At 38.8% G+C, this 24,615-nt stretch overlaps 1 protein-coding gene across 1 annotated transcript in view; it reads right to left on the bottom strand.

The window, feature by feature from the left end:
• LOC124774921 overlaps positions 1 to 24,615 on the bottom strand; it is a 143,860-nt gene that overhangs the window by 26,769 nt on the left and 92,476 nt on the right. Inside the window, exons 12-15 of the mRNA XM_047249597.1 lie at positions 23,499 to 23,827; positions 16,719 to 16,873; positions 10,079 to 10,184; positions 3,229 to 3,337 (exon numbers count right to left, since the gene is read on the bottom strand). Of these exons, the coding sequence (XP_047105553.1) occupies positions 3,229 to 3,337; positions 10,079 to 10,184; positions 16,719 to 16,873; positions 23,499 to 23,827 (699 nt within the window). The remainder of the gene's footprint in view (positions 1 to 3,228; positions 3,338 to 10,078; positions 10,185 to 16,718; positions 16,874 to 23,498; positions 23,828 to 24,615) is intronic.

The following is a 24,615-nucleotide window of genomic DNA, read 5'->3' on the forward strand; positions in this document are numbered from 1 at the left end:
TTTTTCAAGAGTTAATTTGGGAATCAATGGTGGTTTTAAAAATTACTGAATAAATTGTACTCATAAAGATTTCAACATATATAAATGAATTCTCAGAGTAAGTAGATCTCTCACACAGTTGTCTAAAGGAAGATAACATTTCCAAATGATTGTATGTACATTTCAGAAATTTTCCACTTGTTGCAAGAAACAACAGCTAACTTGCCACAAGTATACAGGCACGACAATACGCATAAAAATGAAAAAAATTATGACAGTACTTAATTACAATTATAAATCACTAGAATGTGGCACATTCGTTGATTATCTAGGGGTTATGTTATGAAGGTACACAATGTGAAATGAACATAAGGAAAATTCAAGAAAAGTATTGTGCATCTGCAAAGCACAATGAAAGTAAGACTACTATGTTGTACATTCTTGAGCACTGTTTGAACATTGTAGTGCTCACTTGACAGGTAGCATGCTGCACAGCTCCCGCCACCAATACACTGCTGGGAGCCAGGCGCTGTCGGCTTCCACTAAGTTGCCACTTCCACTGCACTGCCCTACCTAAAGCATTGTGCCAGCCAGTCCTCAGCGAGCCGTTGTAGTGAAAGATCTGGATGACTTTCAGCTTCACATGTCTTACAATGTGTGATGAAAGTAATCAAATGAAAGGCAGACAGATGCTGCACGCTCCTAGGAAACTTTCAAAAAGTGCCGGACATGGCATGATTATATGCAGTCAGTAGCATGGGTTCATGTGTTCCATGAGGGAGTATTTTGGGAGAGGGAGAGGGAGAGAGAGAGAGAGAGAGAGAGAGAGAGAGAGAGATGCAGGAGCATCTCTACTTCCTTTGGATAAAGTGTTGGAGCAAACTGCAGCTGCTCTGCAAATAAGTGAATGATCAATGATAAGAATCTGGAGACAAATTTGCAACAGAAGAATCAGGCAAGTCATCTAAATTGGAGGCAACTGGGAAGAGGAGGCGCCTCAAGAATAGGGTCATAAATCTTGACTCTTTTCAGGAAGAAGCTATTCGCCATCAGATATATGCATATCATTCAAGGAAGGAGTATGTAACACTCAAGAAGCTATATGCTAACCTTGTAGCAGCGGATCTATTTCAGGGTAGTAAATCATCCATGTTACCAGTTGTGAAAAAGTTAGGATTCCACTATAAATCCGTTTCTGGGTGCAAGTTATTAATGGAACGCCAGGATGCTGCTTTCTTAGAGGATTAGTGGGGACAAAGTTTGAAAGGAAGCTGCACAGGTGATACCATCAGTGGTAGTATAGCAGCATGTATCGAGAGAGGAAAAAGAATAACTGTAGCACATGCCAGAAATTCAAAAGGATTCATTTCTAATCATCTGCTGTTATTCCCTTCAAACGAGATCTTCGACTGTCACAAAGGGACGAACCACAATAATTCTGTGAAATGGTTTGAAGATGACATTGTTTGCTGGTTAGAGAAATATAACAGCAAATTGACAAGGACAGAATTATTAGAACATATGTCGCAATGCAAGCCAAAGAAACTAGTTTACATTGTGGATAAAACAGAAATAAATAAACTGGCTTAAAATGCTCATATTCTCTCCCAACCATGGCCACTTTAATGCAACAGAACTGATTTGGGCTCAGGTTAAGCATCATATGACTGCACAAAATAAAAAACAATTACACTGTCCAAAGTGGAACAGCTTCTGCAGGAGGTACTTGAGAAAGTGACACCAGAAGACTGTAAAATGTAGTGGGTCATGTGAAAGGAGTTATACAGAATGCAGGGAACAATGAAGGTGTGTTGCAACAATGCATCGAAGACTTGATAATATTTGTCACTAAGAGCAGCGACACTGATAGTTCCACTGACATTGACTCTGAATTAAGTGGTGTCTTCCCACTGTCTAATTAGTATGTAGTGTATAGTGAACTTTAATGAATGTCTTACTTCCATTAAATCTTACATCTGTGACTTTATTTTGATGAATTTCTCTTTTTTGTTTGAGACTAACGACTACTGTTCAGCCACCTCCCATCATCTCCTTATGCAAGTTACACCGCAGTTTAAATACATTTCATTTTGTGTAGACACAGAGACATTATTTCATGTGCGTACTAGTTTTTGAAACATGCAATTATAAGAAGGAAACTTCTCTGGATATGAAAATGTCTCCTGTTTCAATAACCAACATAGCACCTGCCCTAATTAAAATCAAGAAAAGGTTTCCAACATGCGTAGAGAGACCACAGAGAGCAGCGCTATATGTAAATTACAGAATTTTTAAATTATTTTCGTAGGAGATACAGACTTCAAACTTCATACTTGATATGAGTTTAAGATGACACAGCTACATAAAAACACCATTTCTAGATGCATATATATAGAAAACGTAATGTAGTGCAAAAATTATGAAAAATTCATCATTAACATATTTTAGTAATAACCAAAAAAGAAAAAAATACTGCAGTGATAGTACCAGTTTTTAAGATATCATGCAATAAGTTTGAAGCTGTTTACAAACAGAAAAAATAAATCTGTTTCAAACAAATTAACATAACTCTTTCCCTAATTAAAATTAAGAACCGATTTTTGACATGCTGTAGAGGTCTATATCATATGTTAATTTAAGATTTTTTACTTGATTTTTGTGAATGATTGAGCCTTTAAAACGATTTTCTATTGCAGCAGAGAGTGGTGTGCTGCAGTGGCTGCCTGCAGACAGTACTAGATGCGACAACGTTGCACCTCTGGAGCTTAAATGTAATGTGACAACTAGCTTAAATAAGGCTATAGGGATCATCACCAGTGAGTGTGAACAAACTGAATGAATTCAGAAGTGTGCTGCTCAGATTGTAGTCTGGATTTAGTCCCTACAAAATGAATATTAAAAGTGCTAAGGACATTCAAGGACATCGCTTGAAGAAAGAAAATGTCACAAAGCAGGCCTAGTATTTCAAATACACTGTAAAACAACACCTCCAAGCTTATATTATGTAAGGACCGTAAAGTAAAAATATAATAGTATTACAATAAAGTAGTATTATAACAGATAGGATAAGCAGAATGAAGTTCAACTGACACATCACAACATTAAAAACTGTGCCACATGTGGTGATTACCAGCAGAATTAAATAATGTTACTTACTTCTCTGCAAAGACATTATTGCATTATGCTGTAAATATACATGCCATTTTGGAATTGTAAAAAACTACGAAATAAAAATTAAGCTGATCATACCCTAGGCTTTTTGGGCTTCTTTTTTCTATAGCTTTCCAAATCTGAATCCTCAAATACCCTCCTTTTCTTTTTCTTTGTACGGGACTTAGATGATGAACCACCACTTTTCCTGAAATAAAAACAACCATATTTGTAGTTTGATTCTGGAACAACAATCACAAACACAAACAAAAATGTCAATTAGATTGATACTGAGTGGACAACAACAGTTCAGCAGTAACTAGGAGCACTTACGAGATTTAAGTCACTGATGTGCCAAGATCACTATTCACATAATACATAAATGACAAAACCCACCTGCAATAAGGAATAATTCTATAAAACAAAACAATGAAGGAAGATGCTTAACAACATTTATTACATCACATGAAAGAATTGGGTAGACACAAAAACAATGCTTCGATGTTCTCACAGCCTTTCTATTGACATGTTATGTGAATAAGTCCTAGGACTTTCCAAAAACACATATGCTTTAGAGAAATCATATTTTTTATACCAGAATATTTGCTTTTTAAAATGAGTACACTACGGCAATGTTGAGGATGTAATGCAAGTACACTATTAAGAGACTACATCTTTCCACTTTGGCACCCATAAGAACTGCAAAATGGTTCAAATGGCTCTAAGCACTATGGGACTTAACATCTGAGGACATCAGTTCCTTAGATTTAGAACTACTTAAACCTAACTAACCTAAGGACATCACACACATCCGTGCCCGAGGCAGGATTCGAACCTGCGACCGTACCAGGCACGCGGTTCCGGACTGAAGTGCCTAGAATAAGAACTGCAAAGGTTTACAAATAAGTGATAAGAATGATCACAATATTTCCTTTATTTGTTTTTCAACTCCATTTCAGAGTGATACATGACAAAGCAAGAGTTTTGTTTAACTGTGCATTACCACTGTATTATGAGTAAATGATAATTATCACACTATGAGACACAATAGAAGCAAGACACTTGATCAGCAATAAGACTTGTTTAAAAATAACTATTCTTCATCTAAAGGGGAAAATATGTTACAAGCATGACTAGAGTACATGGTGTCTCAAAAGTATGCTACAACTTCAATGCATTACAGCACCCAAGCTAATTAAGATATTCACATCATGTTTGGCTTACGTGCCAGAGAAATTCACAGTTTCATTTGTGTTGTTCCAGACTGTCATGAGCAAAGCATGATGATAACAGTTCAAGAAAAGGCCCAGTGTATGGAATGTTTAATTCAGACCAAATTGGACATGTAAGTTTCAAAGAACTTCCTAACACAGTGTAGGAAACAACCACCCTTGTGGATGTCTATGTGTCAGTAGTACTGCAATTTTATGCAGCCAGAAAGTGTTGATGTGAGGCATTATACTGGCTGACCTGGAACAAATGAAACCCTCACACAAAGGATATAGCTGATTTGCAAACATTCACTGCAGAAATTGCAGGAACTGCAAATCGCAAGGGTGGACATGCACCGAGTCCTTCAGAAATGTGTGCAACAGTTCCAATCAATATGAATACAGATGCATCCATACTGATTGCAACTGTTCACAGACTGAAATCAGATGGCACACCACAATGTATATAATTTGCTGTGGATGTTCTTCACCACTTGGAGGAGGATGGAAATTTTCTAAACAACTTAACACTTTCTGACAAAACAACATTCCAAATGTGTGGTAAGATAAACAAAGATAATGTTCACATCTGGGGCACAACCAAATCGCATACTGTGACAGAAGAGGTACATGTCAGCCTGAAAGTGAATGTGTGCTGATGTCTGATCGCATTGCAGGACCAATTTCCCTCCACCCAGAAAAAAGCATTTAATGTAGGCTAAGTCTTACAAAGAAGAAAACAGCAACCAGCCACTATTAATACTGCTATTTATTTAGGTAAATAGTGCCGTTACCGGTTTCGAACTGGCAAGTTCATCATCAGACGGATGTTCACATGATTTTCAAGATACGCTTTACATTATCGTATGTTTTTGATTTTTGTTATTCCACTGTGGCGAAGTATTTTTGTGTGTTGTTGCCATCGAAAATTCCGCGCGATTTCGTTGCGAAGTTGCAGCATTGTATTTTCTGAATATTCCTAAATATATTCAAGCACTTATGTAATTTGTACATCACCATATTGTGCAAAGCACCACACACACACACACACACACACACACACACACACACACACACCAAAAAGAATTTGCTGCATGTGAAGTTATCACAAAGATGCAGATTTACAAATCGTTGTGTTCGTAAATCTGCAATCTTTTTGTGAAACACGGGAGGAAATAGGATTAAATTCTATCAACTTACTATCATACAATATATTTTAATAGGTTTTCAATAAATGGTCTCATAGATATATGAATACAGTATACACACATTTATGCTACTTTTTAAGTAAAGCTAACATTTAAGAGCAAAAAATGTTGTCCCTGCAAATCCATTACTTGATTCTGGACCCAAGTCACTATTCTATCTTTTATGAGAAACTGTAGTGAATTACCAAGTGACTTGCAAATGAGAAATTTGTTCACTGTTCACACCTAAGAATACGGGGGGAAAACGTCAACAGCTTCACAACAAGATGGTGACATTCACATGAAACGAGAAAGACAATTAATCCAGAATTAAATGTTTAACAAACAAAAAGCATATTAAACTGACAGCAGCTGTTATCACAAGAATAAATTACAGCATAAAGAACCATTGTGGAGATAGTACCAACAGACGTCATTAGATCACAGGATGAGTGATATTTCAAGAACTGGGCTGAATCATGATTGCGATCTTTTATTTACATACTAATTGATGATGTTAACATGACCTGTACCCTAGAAGATACTGCCGTCCTTAATTCACCATTGCTCAAGCACAGCACTACGGATTAGTTGGAGGTGAAACTGACACCAGCTTGGCTGAGAAGTGAGAACTACAGTGAGTGTGGCGAGGGAGGGTGTAGAACAGGGAGTAAATTTTGCTGTGCAGCCAACCATGAGAATCTAAACTGTGTATTTTGGCTTTTTATGAACATTCATCACTTTTGAACTGCAGTTCGCTTGAATTAACTTGTACTCAGATTCGAACTGGCTTTAAAATTAGACAAATACTCAACAATAGCAAACAATAGCACACATTTCTGCAGGAGATGGTAAAACTCTTAGAGTGGAGCTAGTGGCGTAATTAGTGTTTCATGCAGCAATGTTGTCGACACTCATCGTGAGGTATGGCACAAACTATGGGGGGTGTGTCAGCTGCTGGTCCTACATAGCTAATGACAGAGTGGTGGGCAGGGATATGTTTGGAAGCAAGAGACATCGTAACATTCTCACATCAGCACAGAACTGAAATCCACTATTTATTTTTGGGGGGGGGGGGGGGGGGGGGGGACAGCTGTGTTCTCAGGTCCCACTGTAACCATAACCTCAGAAATTGCAACATATATTTGTGGTAATGAAGATATAAGCTTCACAGCTGTCCTTTTAGGATGATGATTTAAAATAATGATACCATAAACGACAGGCTAACTAAACAAAAAAGGCAGTAAAGATAAAAATTAATGTGAACAATTTCTTTTTGTTTATTTCTCCTCGTATTAATAAAATATTGACAGTTAGTACATGACAAAGTTTAGAATATTTGTAACAAACTTCTTTGGCAATAACTTTGGTCAATAAAATTTTGTGATTTTTATTAGTCAGACTATTTTTTCCCAAGAAGCCTCTTTAAAAAAAGGAAAGGGGGGGGGGGTCATCTTATATTCAGGGTCGTCTTATGCTTGGGTAAATACAGTATGTAGATGCACTCTACATTAGCTGTTACTCTGAATACAGGAAAAATAATAAAAAATAAACAAATCTAAACATGTTTAACTTTAATACACCAACCAAAACTCATCTAATACTTCTGTTTCACTAAACATCAAACAAAAATTAGGAAAGGCGATAATTCACTTCCTGCATATTGATGTGTGGTGCACACATACATTTTAACAGCATACAAAATTTCACTAACTTTTTGAGGAAGCCACCAATCAACTGCTCGCTAGCATCTTTTGTGCAAGTTGCTGCTTGGGGGCTCATTCAAAATTGCTGCGAAATGATTAATGCTGTTAACTATGACTCTGTATCATGTATCAATCAGCTATAAGTTAATGGTTGCCTCTCTTCATTTATGTTTATTGTTTCCAATCTGTAGTTCAACTGTTTTATACGGGCACATTGCCAAATATTCTGCTGTTTCATCTAGCAAAACACCACAGACAAGAACATTCATGCTCCCAGTTCTTAATGGATCAGTTCAGTTTAAGTACTGATCAGAAGCAACTTGCATATATTGGCTCTTACTTAAGAGTTAACAGCTCATCCATGAAGTAAAATTTTTTGGTTACATATACATGGGTCAAGTGCACATGCAAAAACAGCTTCAGTTTAAACTGACATCATTTCAAAAAAAGAAGGAAGTAAAATTGAGATTTAACACCCTGTTAACAACAAGACCACTGAATAGTCTTTTTTTTCACAACATTTTAAAATCTCTGATACACTAACTGAATTGTCACCTAAAATAAGATGGCATTTCAACAGGTAACCGAACATCTATCCACCTGTTACAGGTTATTAAAAATGAAGCATCAGCTTATACAAAGGTGGCAGAGGCAATCAGGGTGGTCACATTAAAGGAATTGCCCAGGTATCTGAATCAGGTCTCACAAGCATTCTATCAATATTGTGTTTGTCCAATTGTTCTTATTGTCCAATTGTTCTTAGTGTTATAGGGATAGTAAATCTTTGAAAACGGAAATTCTCAGGGGGCAGGTATTTTTTATGTTTTGGACTTGCAGATGGATGACATCGGTATCTTGCCACAGTAGTTTGGCTGGCAACCATTCAGCCATTTCCATGTGAGTTTACACTGAAGATTGCTGGTGAAAACCTATGTATCCATGCCACTACACAAATTTTTGGTATAAAACCAGCGACGTGCACCAGCAATCTCCAGTGTAACCTCTTCTGAAAATGGCTGAATGGTTGACAACTGAAACATTGTGGGAGACGTTGATGTCACCTGGCTGCAGGGCCTGAAAAACTTCCAGAATCACACATCAGCATTTGTTGAGAGAAACTGAAATTTTTGTGGTATCTTGAAAGAGGCCCGTACTTGCCAAACACTATTATTCAATTTTCTGCTTTTATACTGCACGCACGGTTCAACAATGATAGGTCACTTTTCAGGTTGTACATATGGACAAGGAAAGAAGTTCTTGGATTTTTCCCGGATTTCCCAGTTAAAAATACACTTTCTCCTTATGAAAATATATTTTTTTCGTGTTAAGTGACAGTATACTTTTCCTCGTAACTGTAAAACTTATCAATCCTTTCAATGGTTGTGGTTTTATACACCGGAGTAGAATTGCCTGGCACTTTAGAAAACGAAACTTCGAGGGGAGGGGGGCATTGAAATCGAGATTGTGATGCACTTTTGTAAGCCAGTCATAGCTCATGTCAAGTGATCCCACCAGACAATGACAGTGGATATTTCGAGCATAGGACATGTGATGTAGTCAGCCAATAGCAACATCACTGTTAAGTAGCGCAAACCCACAAATAGGAAAAGAGTAATGGTTTAAATTAATATACATAGTGTTGCTACAAGAAAAGAATAGCTTTCACGTATAATATTGGTCTCTAAGATTAATAAGCTGCAAGAGAAGCTAAGCTTCTGAACTACTTTTAGCGGATAAACACAATGGAGAAGTGAGCAACCAGCAATGCTTCTAACAGATGGCACAATATTTCTCAGGTAACACAATACATTTTAAGAGTTTTGATATGCCCAATATTATTCACAATTGCTAAACCTAACCACATGTTCAATATTACTGCAAATCCAAAAGTATTGAGCAATAATATTGTCTGTCTAGGGCCACAAAATTCAGTCTTGTTTCAATTTGGTTGGAGTATATACAAACACACTATAAATTTTACAGTCCAAACTGTTCCTTATCCATAGATATACCAAAATCCAACTTTTTCAAATTTTATTTTCTTCTTTTTCTTCGTTGTAAAACTGAACAATTGTATATATTCTGTCACAATTGACTGAACTCAATGTGAATGATGTTTTAATGAGTGTGAATAGCTGTCTATGTCCATCGTTTCACTTGCTTTGCTGTATTCAAATCGCCGAGAGGTTGATTCCTTTGGGGAAACTTAATCCTAAGAAAGTTTTTTGGTAGGGTGTCTACACATGTAACATAAAGCACACCTGCTAATAATGCTACAAACCATAGGAATGTGCTCAGCCTGCTACACTTTCAGTTCCCAACATGGCTTCACCTGTAGAATGGACTCATTTTAATGAATTTCTTTTCTGGTTGGGAGAGGATTCACATTATACCCTGAGCAAAATAACTTTATGTTGTGTTTGAAAAGAGTAGATTTTATATCAAGTTCATAAATTGTTTTTAATGTCATGCCACCTGTGGCAGCATGTCAACAGTGAAATACAACGCGCAGGTGGCATTATCTGCTAGCAACGGGGGAAAAAAACATTATTTTCACACACACACACACACACACACACACACACACACACACACAAAATAAGTAAATTGTTTAGCATAATTTTGAAAGTCTTTCATACACACATACACACACACACACACACACACACACACACACACACACACACACACACACACACAGGCAACAAAATTCTTATAATTTCATATATAAAAATCTTGTCAAAATTAATAAACAGGAATATAATCAGTAACAAACCAAATTAGTCTGGAATGCACAAGAATTACAACAAATATTATCAAAAGTAAAAATGAAAGTTCTACTTACTTTCTTTTCTTCTTGCCCCAGTCACTCTCTTCACTTTCAGAGTCTTGCCACATACGACGACTCTTTTTACGCTTGGGGACATCGCTATCCTCACTATCATCATTAACTGTAAAAGCAAACACACTGTGATGATGACAGTTACAGTGGATGGATATACGAATCGCAGGCCACAAATAAAACAAAACTTGCAAATAATAATAATAATAATAATAATAATAATAATAATAATAATAAAATATCTAAAACTGAGCGAAGAAAGCCACAATTCCTCATTGCTGCACTTGTCCTCCCCTCCTCTGACTGTGATCTCTCTCTCTCTCTCTCTCTCTCTCTCTCTCTCTCTCTCTCACACACACACACACACACACACAGTATGTTCACAGCTTCACTATATCTTACAAGCAAAGATTTACATCCTACTAGGTAACAGAAACTATTATTTGAAACAAAGGAGACTATACAGACAAATGTCTTATTGTGAATTGTTCCCAAAGCTGAACACACATAATGTATAAAGTTGGGTATATTGCTAGTAACACTACACTCTATCTACGGAACAAAACTGCTTGTATATTCTGAAAAATTTCTTAGCTGAACTTACTAGATGATATTACATCGGTCAGATTAAAAATGACATACTTCCAGCATGATGGAGCTGCTAAATTTTCTCCCATACATCAACTCCACTTTTTCCAATGGCTCCAGTGGTAATACTATTGTCTGACCACCTGTATCTCCTGACCCAACAGTGTTAGTATTTTTAAGAGTTGGATGAAGATACAAGTATACAGCAGGAAAATAGATACAAGAGGCAAACTTCTAGGTTGGTCCTGGACTTTGTTACTCTCATGGATGAACATAGATACACACTAACTGTAAGACAATTGATAAGACAGGTTCCTGTAATAGTAAAAGTGCAGAGAAGTTCATAGTAGACTTTGGAAAAATTACTGTGAGTTTTTGTACATTTATTGAAATTGTGTAAATATATTATGAATTGTAAATTTGTAACAGGACACACAACAACTTGACATGAAACTTCCTGGCAGATTAAATCTGTGTGCTGGACCGAGACTCTAACTCTGGACCTTTGCCTTTTGCAGGCAAGTGCTCTACCCAAGCATGCCTCTCCTACCCTCCATTTTCATTCTGGAAACAACTTGACAATTTGGGTGGTCAGTATTTACCTTCACGAGGTACAGCTCCCAAGACAGGAGATACATACGTGGGAAAATATACAGGGTGGTCCATTGATAGTGACCGGGCCAAATATCTTACGAAATAAGCATCAAACGAAAAAACTAAAAAGAATGAAACTCGTCTAGCTTGAAGGGGGAAACCAGATGGCGCTATGGTTGACCCGCTAGATGGTGCTGCCATAGGTCAAACTGATATCAACTGCATTTTTTAAAATAGGGACCCCCATTTTTTATTACATATTCGTGTAGTGTGTAAAGAAATATGAATGTTTTAGTTGGACCACTTTTTTCGCTTTGTGATAGATGGCGCTGTAATAGTCACAAATGTATAAGTACATGGTATCACGTAACATTCTGCCAGTGTGGACGGTATTTGCTTTGTGATACATTACCCGTGTTAAAATGGACCGTTTATCAATTGCGGAAAAGGTCGATATTGTGTTGATGTATGGCTATTGTGATCAAAATGCCCAATGAGCGAGTATTATGTATGCTGCTCGGTATCCTGGATGACATCATTCAAGTGTCCGGACCGATCGCCGGATAGTTACGTTATTTAAGGAAACAGGAAGTGTTCAGATGCATGTGAAATGTCAACCACGACCTGCAACAAATGATGATGCCCAGGTGTTTAGCTGCTGTCATGGCTAATCCGAACATCAGTAGCAGACAAATTGCATGAGAATCAGGAATCTCAAAAACGTCGGTGTTGAGAATGCTACATCAACATCGATTGCATCTGTACCATATTTCTATGCACCAGGAATTGCATGGTGACGACTTTGAACATCATGTACAGTTCTGCCACTGGGCACAAGAGAAATTACGGGATGATGACAGATTTTTTGCACGCGTTCTATTTAGCGATGAAGCGTCATTCACCAACAGCGGTATCGTAAACAAGCATAATATGCACTACTGGGCAACGGAAAATCCACGATGGCTGTGACAAGTGGAACATCAGCGACCTTGGCGGGTTAATGTATGGTGCGGCATTATGGGAGGAAGGATAACTGAGCCCCATTTTATCGATGGCAATCTAAATGGTGCAACGTATGCTGATTTCCTACATAATGTTCTACTGATGTTACTACATGATGTTTCACTGCATGACAGAATGGTGATGTACTTCCAACATGATGGATTTCCGGAACATAGCTCATGTGTGGTTGAAGCGGTATTGAATAACATATATCATGACAGGTGGATTGGTCATCAAAGCACCATACCATGGCCCACACGTTCACCGGATCTGACATCCTCGGATTTCTTTCTGTGGGGAAAGTTGAAGGATATATGCTATCGTGATCCACTGACAATGCCTGACAACATGAGCCAGCGCACTGTCAATGCATGTAGAAACATGATGGAAGGTGAACTACTTGCTGTTGAGAGGAATGTCGTTACATGTATTGTAAAATGCATTGAAGTCAACAGACATCATTTTGAGCATTTATTGCACTAATGTGGTGTTGTTGTGGTCTTCAGTCCTGAGACTAGTTTGATGCAGCTCTCCATGCTACCCTATCCTGTGCAAGCTTCATCTCCCAGTACCTACTGCAACCTACGTCCTTCTGAATCTGTTTAGTGTATTCATCTCTTGGTCTCCCTCTACAATTTTTACCCTCCACGCTACCCTCCAATACTAAATTGGTGATCCCTTGATGCCTCAGAAGATGTCCTACCAACCGATCCCTTCTTCAAGTCAAGTTGTGCCACAAACTTCTCTTCTCCCCAATCCTATTCAATACCTCCTCATTAGTTATATGATCTACCCATCTAATCTTCAGCATTCTTCTGTAGCACCACATTTCGTAAATTTCTATTCTCTTCTTGTCCAAACTATTTATCGTCCACGTTTCACTTCCATACAAGGCTATGCTCCATACAAATACTTTCAGAAACGACTTCCTGACACTTAAATCTATACTCAATGTTAACAAATTTCTCTTCTTCAGAAATGCTTTCCTTGCCATTGCCAGTCTACATTTTATATCCTCTCTACTTCGACTTTCATCAGTTATTTTGCTCCACAAATAGCAAAACTCCTTTACTACTTGAAGTGTCTCATTTCCTAATCTAATTCCCTCAGCATCCCCTGACTTAATTCGACTACATTCCATTATCCTCGTTTTGCTTTTGTTGATGTTCATCTTATATCCTCATTTCAAGACACTATCCATTCCGTTCAACTGCTCTTCTAAGTCCTTTGTTGTCTCTGACAGAATCACAATGTCATCGGAGAACCTTAAAGTTTTTATTTCTTCTCCACGGATTTTAATACCTACTCCGAATTTTTCCTTTGTTTCCTTCACTACTTGCTCAATATACAGATTGAATAACACTGGGGAGAGGCTACAACCCTGTCTCACGCCCTTCCCAACCACTGCTTCCCTTTCATGCCCCTCGACTCTTGTAACAGCCATCTGGTTTCTGTACAAATTGTAAATAGCCTTTCGCTCCCTGTATTTTACCCCTGCCACCTTCAGAATTTGAAAGAGAGTATTCCAGTCAACATTGTCAAAAGCTTTCTCTAAGTCTACAAATGCTAGAAACATAGGTTTGCCTTTCCTTAATCTAGCTTCTAACCTTCCCCGAGGTCGGCTTCTACCAGTTTTTCCATTCGTCTGTAAAGAATTCGCGTTAGTATTTTGCATTGGTGATTTATTAAACTGATTGTTCGGTAATTTTCACATCTGTCAGCACCTGCTTTCTTTGGGATTGTAATTATTATATTCTTCTTGAAGTCTGAGGGTATTTTGCCTGTCTCATACATCTTGCTCACCAGATGGTAGAGTTTTGTCAGGACTGGTTCTCCCAAGGCCGTCAGTAGTTCTAATGGAATGTTGTTTACTCCCAGGGTCTTGTTTCGACTCATGTCTTTCAGTGCTCTGTCAAACTCTTCATGCAGTATCATATCTCCCATTTCATCTTCATCTACATCCTCTTCCATTTCCATAATATTGTCCTCAAGTGCATTGCCCTTGTATAGACCCTCTATATACTCCTTCCACCTTTCTGGTTTCCCTTCTTTGCTTAGAACTGGGTTTCTATCTGAGCTCTTGATATTCATACAAGTGGTTCTCTTTTTTCCAAAGATCTCTTTAATTTTCCTGTAGGCAGTATCTATCTTACCCCTACTGAGATAAGCCTCTATATCCTTACATTTGTCCTCTAGCCATGCCTGCTTAGCCATTTTGCACTTCCTGTCGATCTCATTTTTGAAACGTTTGTATTCCTTTTTGCCTGCTTCATTTACTGCATTTTTATATTTTCTCCTTTCATCAATTAAATTCAATATTTCTTCTGTTACCATTATATAATCTATCTGAAACCTGTCAGTATCTCCAGGCTTCTTCCATGTATACAACCTTCTTTCATGATTCTTGAACCAAATGTTAGCTATGATTAAGTTGTGCTCTGTGCAAAATTCTACCAGGCGGCTTCCTCTTTCATTTCTTATCCCCCATCCATATTCACCTACTACGTTTCCTTCTCTCCCTTTTCCTACTACTGAATTAAAGTTACCCATGACAATTAAATTTTCATCTCCCTTCACTATCTGAATAATTTCTTTTATTTCATCATACATTTCTTGAATTTCTTTGTCATCTGTAGAGCTAGTTTGTATACAAACTTGTACTACTGTAGTAGGTGTGGGCTTCGTATCTATCTTGGCCACAATAATGCGTTCACTATGCTGTTTGTAGTAGCTTACCTGCACTCCTATTTTTTAATTCATTATTAAACCAACTCCTGCATTACGCCTATTTCTTTTTGTATTTATAACCCTGTATTCGCCTGACCAAAAGTCTTGTTCCATCTGCCACCGAACTTCACTAATTCCCACTATATCTAACTTTAACCTATCCATTTCCCTTTTTAAATTTTCTAACCTACTTGCTCGATTAAGGGATCTGACATTCCACGCTCCGATCCGTAGAACGCCAGTTTTCTTTCTCCTGACGACGACGTTCTCCTGAGTAGTCCCCACCCGGAGATCCGAATGGGGGACTATTTTACCTCCGGAGTATATTACCCAAAAGGATGTCATCATAATTTAACCATACAGTAAAGCTGCACGCCCTCGGGAAAAATTATGGCTGTAGTTTCCCCTTACTTTCAGCCGTTCGCAGTACCAGCACAGCAAGGCCGTTTTGGTTAGTGTTACAAGGGCAGATCAGTCAATCATCCAGACTGTTGCCCCTACAACTACTGAAAAGGCTGCTGCCCCTCTTCAGAAACCACACGTTTGTCTGGCCTCTCAACAGATATCCCTCCGTTGTGGTTGCACCTACGGCACGGCTATCTGTATCGCTGAGGCACGCAAGTCTCCCCACCAACAGCAAGGTCCATGGTTCTTGGGGGGGATTAATGTGGTATTTACAGGTAATCACGCTGTAACAGCATGCTTTCTCGGAAATGGTAAGTTCACAAAGGTACATGTATCACATTGGAACAACCAAAATAAAATGTTCAAACATACCTACATTCTGTATTTTAATTTAAAAAACCTACCTGTTACCAACTGTTTGTATAAAATTGTGAGCCATATGTTTGTGACTATTACAGCACCACCTATCACAAAGCGAAAAAAAGTGGTCCAACTAAAACATTCATATTTCTTTACGTACTACACAAATATGTAATAAGAAATGGGGGTTCCTATTTAAAAAAACGCAGTAGATATCAGTTTGACCTATGGCAGTGCCATCTAGCAAGCCAACCATAGCACCATCTGGTTTCCCCCTATAAGCTAGACAAGTTTCGTGCTTTGTAGTTTTTTCATTTGATGCTTATTTCGTGAGAAATTTGGCCCGGTCACGATCAATGGACCACCCTGTATATAAATACAACATATATAAATACAACAACAACAACAACATCACATGTACCTTTCAAGAACAGAGTTTCCTTCTTCCGAGATAGAAAGGATGAAATTGTTGGGGGATGTTTTACAGCAGGCCCCAAGCTAAAACCACTTGTTTATCAGCTGACCTGGGAGTTGCACCACTTGACTGGCAGATCTGGTTGGCCCACATGTCTCTTTGTGTAATTAGCAAATTTCTTAACGGACTTTTCACTTTTATACAAATACTAATAAGAATACTCAAAAATAAACTACAATATAAAATAATTTCATAATTATAGCGAAGGATTACAATCCTTTATCTCTGGAACTATTTGATAATTAAATATCAGTAATTGAGTGTGTATACTATTATGAACAAAGTACATTCACTTGTTCTTTGATTAGTTACTGCCATTTATCTTGTCTACAAAACGCAGATAAAAAAGGATTAGAATTCTGGACAATTACATCTCAGATTCCAAAAAAGAAAACAAAAGCACAAATGGTGACAAAATTTACAACACAAATAATAAACGAGTTTGTGTGCAGTGTATCTGTAATGAGAAAGAAGGAATTAATTTGTACTCACTAAACTCCTTATCAAAGCGAGTAACCCTAGCACGTGAGGATCTGCGAACTGGCTCAGCATGCCTCTTTCTGGATCTTCCCCTGCGCCCACGCCCGGGTGCCTCGGAATCATCCGATTCATCTGCATCTTCTTCCTCTTCTTCCTCCTCCTCTGAGCTACATATCATTAAACATACAGTTACACGCTGACTTCAATATTCCACCTGGCTGCAGTAATCACTTTGTGTAACAGAAATAAAATAAACATACAGTTACACACTGACTTCAATATTCCACCTGGCTGCAGTAATCTCTTTATGTAACAAAAATAACATGTAGAAGTGTTTGACAATAGTCCAAATGCAGAAAAGAAAACAGTCTTGTTTTCTTAACTCCTCAAGTGGAGCCGACAGAAAAATGAATTATAATTGGAATGAAAACATGACAAGTAACATTCCAACAGCTGTCTTGCTAAACAGAGAACATACAATGATGACAAGCAGCAGCAAACAACCACAGCAGCAAAAGATATAACTGTAACCGTACTATATTGAAAGTTGTTGGATATTTTTATGTGATGAGATCACTAGCAAATATAATTAATCACTTTCTTTTTCTTTTCATATAATGATAAAACCTAGATGCACTATTTTTTTACATCTCACACCACAGATGCGAACCCCACTGCTGTTGTAACTGTTAATGCAGATATTTTTCTCCTCTCGCCTAGATCAAAATTTTCACACGTCTATTATAAACATGATTTTACAATGGACTATGAACATCAGAACACTAGAGATATAAAACAAGGTGTACCATAAAAATGTGACTTTACCAGAAGTAATGGTTTAACAGACACAGGATATGAGACATGTTAAACCCAAGCAGTTATACAGTTGCAAGCAGACAGCAATAAAAATCTAGTAGTACATCAGAAAACATGGATTGTTAGGATGAATTGCTTAGAAGATAATTAATATGATACTGCAGAATCATGAGTGAAGTATCACAATGCTATAGCCGAAGAGCTGTGCAGTTGACTGCAGCATTAACAGACTATACTGGCTAATTGTTGGAGTCCTGGACTATTCAAATTCTATCTCAGGCTATGTTACTCTACAAGAGGCAGAGCTACATGTGAAAGCAATCATGTCATGATATATCATCTCTGTGGTAACTTCTACACAGCATTTTATGTAGGTCTGACCAAACCAATTGCCCAACAAAATTAATTGTAGCCACAGGTGAAGTGGATAACCAGTAACAGAATTGTTATTAAGCACAACATCCTTGGTTTCACTGGTTGCCAATCTGTGTCCCACAACTACCTACTTCATCCCCACCACTGGCTAAACATACACCATTCAAAGCAGGGTCACACGTGAAACAACACGTCATGTGATTTGTATTCACTACATGGCCTTCTACATAAGTGTGACAACCACCAAACTGGCTTTGCGCATGAATGGACACAGACAAACTGTCTGCCTGGGATTACCCGGTGATGGAACATGCCCTCCAGCACAATTCCATGGACCTAGGTGCCTACTACATCACATTCGGAATTTGAATCTTTCCACCCGACAACAGTCCTTGCAATTGCACAGATGGGAACTTGTGTGCCAACACATCCTTTCATCCTCCCTCCTGGACTCAACAATTGTTAACCTCTACTCTTTCTCCTTTTTTGGCCCTTTACTAATTGTGATTCTTCAATTTCTCCAGGCGTATTTTATGATGAAATTCAGTACATCAGCGCACCTGATGATGGCAACGTGGTCGATTGCAGAAATATTGTGTCCTATACACACTCATACCAGGCTGTTCACCCGAGATTTGTTTCGGCCTTTACTAATTTACTGATTTTTCAAATCTAACTTTTTTATTTTTCACATTTTCATCGTTAATCTATTTAATTTATTTTGTTTTCTTTCTCTTCTTACTTAGTATTATTAATATTATTCATCTCACATATACCTCTTTACTTCTCAACTATCTTCTTTGCTTTGAAACAATACTTATGATGCGCTACTTTTGACTTTTTTTTAACGCCCTATACTCCTCCTTTGCTTACCCACCAATGGCTACCTCTTAACCTAGAATGTGAGTGACCTACATCCACTTACCCTATCTTCCCTTTTCTTCTCTCCTTCCTCTCTTCCCAGATGAAGGACCAAGTACAGGAAGCAGATTTTTAATGGATTTTTGTCAGTTATTTTTTCCATTTTTGTGTTACTGCTTTGCTGAGTGACACTGACGGGAACTGTCCTTTCAAGATATCCTTGCATCCCCAATACTTTCTGTTTGTCACTGTCTCACAACCAACTCTATTCCGGTTCCATCCACTGCATTCCATTAACCTACACACACATTCTATCTCTCAAACCCAACTCTTCCTGCCAGTGTCATGAGGATATCATTGGCATCACATTTCAATGTGGTCCTGTTGCTGTCCCTCTGTCCCAACCATAGCCACCTTGAACTCCCCGTTGCCTCCCTTCTTCTCTCATCATCTCCATCACACACAACATTGTGTTTATGTCTCTTGAATGCTCAATGTATCATCCATTGTGGTGTAATAACTGTAACATATCACATTCATATATTTAAGAAGTGTCACTCGATGTGGCCTGACTGATGAACAACTGTCACAAAATTTGAAAGTATTCATTTTATTATTTAAGCAATTTAGAATCACAAAGTGTTCAAAAGTTTGTTTCATATTTTTGTTTCTACTTGTGTTTGGATGGATGCAGCATGTCTGGAAGGTGGAACAACATTGGCAACACACCTCTGCTCTCCGGTAGCTGTTGGTTTGGCAGTTTATTATGAGCTGCAGTGTCCTGGCTTGGAGATGTGTGACGTGCCATGGAACAGGAGTCCCATTTTATATATTCTGTTTGTCATTTTGAACTAAGAGAACTGTCATTCATATCAAATACAACACAATGAAAATCACAGTTTATGTACTTATGACATGTTACTGTCTTGTAGAGGGAAGATCAATATAATATGATTTCTGAAGATACACTTTTTATTAGTGATAGAAAGTTGAAGCTAGTTAATGGCTATCAGTTTTCAGCAAAGTAGAAGCTGCAAGGAGAAGTAGTTGACAGTCAAGGCAATGTACATGGTTATTCTGGATGTTGAATCAATAAGCAACAGTTCAGAATTAAAAAGTAATGGCAATCATAATCTAATCAAATATACTCTCAAGCATGGAACATTTCATTCTGGTGGCTCAGGTGAAAGGACCCAGGACACTTCTGTGCTGAGAAATATCTGAAATTTTAATAAAACTAGTAAATAAATTGCGAATTCAAAGGTAACAATCTCGAAAGATGATGTCATCAAACTGTATGCTCCTGTCCTTAGCAACTGAATCAAAAGTCAAGATTACATTGCAGTAGAAAAGCCATTAACAGCAATGTAGCAATAAGGAATTAAGAAGAACTGTGTAGTCGATGAGCAGTTGCTGAAATCACTGACTACATTTACATTGAAGAATTTAATAACTCCATGAATTGGAAGATCATTGACTGCAACTTCTAAGGCTAAAATTGTTTCATTAGTCCATCATGCCCCAGCAGCCGACAGTAGCCAGTCCACTGCTTGTCCACCTACGGCAATGGCGGCTTCAGCTGCACACCAACCTTCAGCAGTGCAGTTCACCCAGCACAGTGATCTGTCTTCCCTTGAGAATTGCAATGCCGTGAGCTACCCAAGCATTGTTTGATGAGCTGTATTAAATACAAGCTGATTTGTATAAGTTTTGGTGGTGGTGTGTGTATTGAAACAGTAATTAAAAGTGGAACTGGCAACCGAAGTTTATTGGGTTTGTTCAACAAGAGAGACATTGCTCAGTGACAACTGGAAGCCAACGACAGTTAATTATGTTTAGTTTTGTTGCTAATGTATGTCAGTAGTGACGAGAGACATGGAGATGCACTTACATTTGTTTCAGAGTTTTAGTGAACTGAGTAGTAAGCTAGATGCGAGAAACACTGAGTTAAACATAAGTATCAAAGCTCAAGATGATCAATTAAACACCAGTGTAAAAGCATATTAATTTCAAAAAAGTTTTGGTGGAGACAAAAGAAGAGATGATAGTGGAATTAAATTCTAAGACAGATAGTACAAATACCAACTTAAAAGTTGGAATTAATGGCGGAAATACAGACAACTGATGCCAAACTCGAAAAACGTATTACTGAGTCTCTTAAAGAAAAACTAAATAATAAGATTTCTGTTTGTGGAAAAGATTTGGGTGTAGTGTCTGTCATTGAAGGCCCTCATGAGACTTTCAGTATACTGGACAAGGGAGTCCTCGTCACCACAGATGGAGGAAGCGATGACAGCTGTCCAGATGAAGGTACTGTTGGTGGTTAGTAGCTACAAATATCAACAGAGTTGTGGATGGAGCCACCCGAGAAGTGGAGGTTAAAGCCCAGGAATGTGACACATTGGGTTGAGGAGGACCAGGTGAAGTGGATGGGAAAGAAAGTGTTGAGGTTGTGAAGGAACAAGAATATGGTGTCTTGGGCCTGGGTCAAGATCATGAAGATATATATCACTGGTAAACCCAATCCAGGCAAATGGTTTGGGATTTTGGAAGGCTAGGAAGGTTTCCTCCAGATGGCCCATAAAAAGATTGGTGTGGGTGGGTACCATGTGGGTGCCCATGGCTTTGATATGGATTTGTTTATATACCTTTCCTCAAAGGAAAAGGAGTTGTGTGTTAGGATATAGTAGGTAAGTTGTGCGAGGAGAGGGTTTGGTGTCTGAAGGACAGTGGAGAGAGAGTGTTTGACAGTGGCAAGGCCATTGGCATCAGGGATGTTAATGTATAGGGAGGTGGCATCAACAGTAAAGAGTAGGGATTCAAGCGGTAAAGAGGTGTTGATTGTGAAGAGTTGGTGAAAGGAGTGGTTAGTATTCTTGATGTGAGAGGCTAGGTTTTGGGCAATAGGTTAGAGGAACTGGTCAACAAGAGTGGAAATTCTTTCAGTAGGAGTGCAATAACCAGCTACGAAGGGGCATCCAGGACTGTTGGTTTTGCGGATTTTGGAGGCATGTAGAAGGTGTGTGCGGTGGGGGCAAGTGTGAGGAGGGAAATGGATGCAGGGGAGAGGTTCCAGGAAGGACTTAAGGATTTCAGTAGGCATTGGTGGTTATGTTGGTCTTCTGGGATGGGATCACTATGGTAGAGCTTTAAGGTGGAAGAGTCAGACAGTTGGTAGAAGCCTTCTGTCGGGTAGTCACTGCGATTTATTATGAAAATGATATATCACCAATGCTAGTTCATCACTGAATAGAAATGGCACACACAGGAAGAGAGCAAATGATGATTACAGAAACTTCATCAAAGTCTACCACAACCATCACCTATCACTTAGTGCACTGTCACTGCAAGTTTCAAACAAAAAACATGCGCACAACACAAATTGAGCGAAAGATGAAAACATTTATACTCATAAATGAATAACTGCTCATGATGACAAAAATTCACAAAGTGTAAAGTGCACTAACAACTTTATGCTTATTTGATGTTCTAACCACACCTCTGCTCGTATTGTAAAAATTTCTTGCTACTTTTGGAACATAAAAATATATTGTGACCCTCGAACTACGGCTGCAAGTGCCATGTGCAAAGGCCCTACCTCCTAGCCACATAGGCCACAACAGAATCCATCTGTCACAATCATACATAAATCAAATGATGGAAAATCCAGGATGGAATGCAACAATACGAGAGAAGGAAAGTGCTACTCACCATATAGCGGAGATGCTGCATCGTGATAGGCACAATAAACAGATTCACACAATCATAGCTTTCGGCCATTAAGGCCTTTGTCAACAGTAGACACACACACACACACACACACACACACACACACACACACACACACACACGCGAGTGCAACTTCCACACACATCTGCAGTCTCAGAGAGCTGAAACTACACTGCGAACAGCAGCACCAGTGCATGATGGGAGTGGTGACTGGGTGGGGGTAAGTAGGAGGCTGGGTGGGGAGGGAGAGGGATAGTAAGGTGAGAGTGGCGGACAGTGAAGTTTTGCAGTTTAGACGGCGGGTAGGAGAGAATGTGCAGAGGGGGTAAGTAGTGGAAAGGAGAGAAATAAAAATAAAAATAAATTAAAAGACTGGGTGTGGCGGTGAAATGACGGCTGTGTAGTGCTGGAATGGGAACAGGGTCGGGGCTGGATGGGTGAGGAACGGGAACGTTCCCATAACCCTCCTGGCCTCAACCTTCGTTAGTCACTGTCCTCACCCATCCAGCCCCGTCCCTGTTCCCATTCCAGCACTACACAGCCGTCATTTCACCGCCACACCCAGTCTTTTAATTTATTTTTATTTTTATTTCTCTCCTTTCCACTACTTACCCCCTCCCCCCTCTGCACATTCTCTCCCATCCGCCGTCTAAACTGCAAAACTTCCCTGTCCATCAGTCCCACCTTACTATCCCTCCCCCTACCCACCCAGCCTCCTACTTACCCCCATCCAATCGCCACTCCCATCATGCACTGGTGCTGCTGTTCGCAGTGTAGTTTCAGCTCTCTGAGACTGCAGACGTGTGTGGAAGTTGTGCTGGCGTGTGTGTGTGTGTGTGTGTGTGTGTGTGTGTGTGTGTGTGTGTGTGTGTGTGTGTACTGTTGACAAAGGCCTTAATGGCCGAAAACTATGATTGTGTGAATCTTTTTATTGTGCCTATCGCAGTTCAGCATCTCTGCTATATGGTATCAACAATCATACACAAAATATACTATAAAGGATTACTTTACCTGGACCCCTTGAAGTCCTCATCTGAATCTGCATCATCCTCAGAACTTATGTCTAGACTGTTAAGTCGTCTATGCTTCTTTTTGGGAAGTGGATATCTTCTCACAGGAGGTATGTAGCCCTCTGGTTCATCTTCCTCTTCCTCCTCATCTGAGTCTCTTCCTTCCTCTCCATTTTCTTCCTTCTTTTTCTTTTTGGTTTCATCATCTTCAGCTTTCTTGTCACCAGCCTCCAACTTTTCCTTCTGCTCCTCCTTCTCAGCATTAACAATAGTTGCAATATCTTTTCCTCTCCCTTGATTCCCAGCACCTTTCACAGCTTCCATTTCATCCTGGAAACCAAAGAAAAGTTGAGGGTTACACTACACATCATTCTCTGTCCCATAACACAGTTAATATATACTAAAGCAATTTAATTAAATGTCCTGTTTGACAGAGAGTGTGCTCCTGTTGCAATGGCAACCAGAATAGTTCAGCATGTCTAGTGATAGGATGTACCAGCTTTTGACAAACAATCATTCAAAGGACGTGCAAAATGCACAATAATGGTGTGTTTGGTTGCATCCAGATTGTGAGGGGTCAAAGCACAGGCTACTCCATTTCAAGGTTCATGCAGGTACCAGACTTTTCACATGCCACATTGTGGCCCAAGCACCTCGGATTGTGAAAACTGCTGCAACTTGAGACAACTGTCATGGGAAACAATTTGTTCACTTTAATGTTACCATTTTTCAGATGTGAGCTAGTGTTTTTATACTTTATCAGTAATAATTATTGTACATTGGTCATAGCAGCTCACAATTACCTCTAGACACCAGGAAGAGCACCAAGTGAACACTCTTGGTACCCAAAGCTGAAGCAGACATGGTCTGCTGCTTGGTTGCAGTGTGTGAAGTGGCCAATTTGATGTAAAATGAGGACCAATAGTTGAATGTACTTTTTATTTTATTTAACAAATGCCACAAACAAAATGTAAACAAGCTAATAAGAGCATCTCTTGAAACCAGAATCTGAACTGTATCAAGTGTTATTAAAGTGGTTGAATGCCAACAGTTATTACAGACTTATTCATTAAGATTTGCCATTAACTGATGCAAATGTAATAGTAGAAATGGGATCA

The sequence above is a fragment of the Schistocerca piceifrons genome, chromosome 2 (assembly GCF_021461385.2).
Source record: "Schistocerca piceifrons isolate TAMUIC-IGC-003096 chromosome 2, iqSchPice1.1, whole genome shotgun sequence".
Taxonomy (NCBI): domain Eukaryota; kingdom Metazoa; phylum Arthropoda; class Insecta; order Orthoptera; family Acrididae; genus Schistocerca; species Schistocerca piceifrons.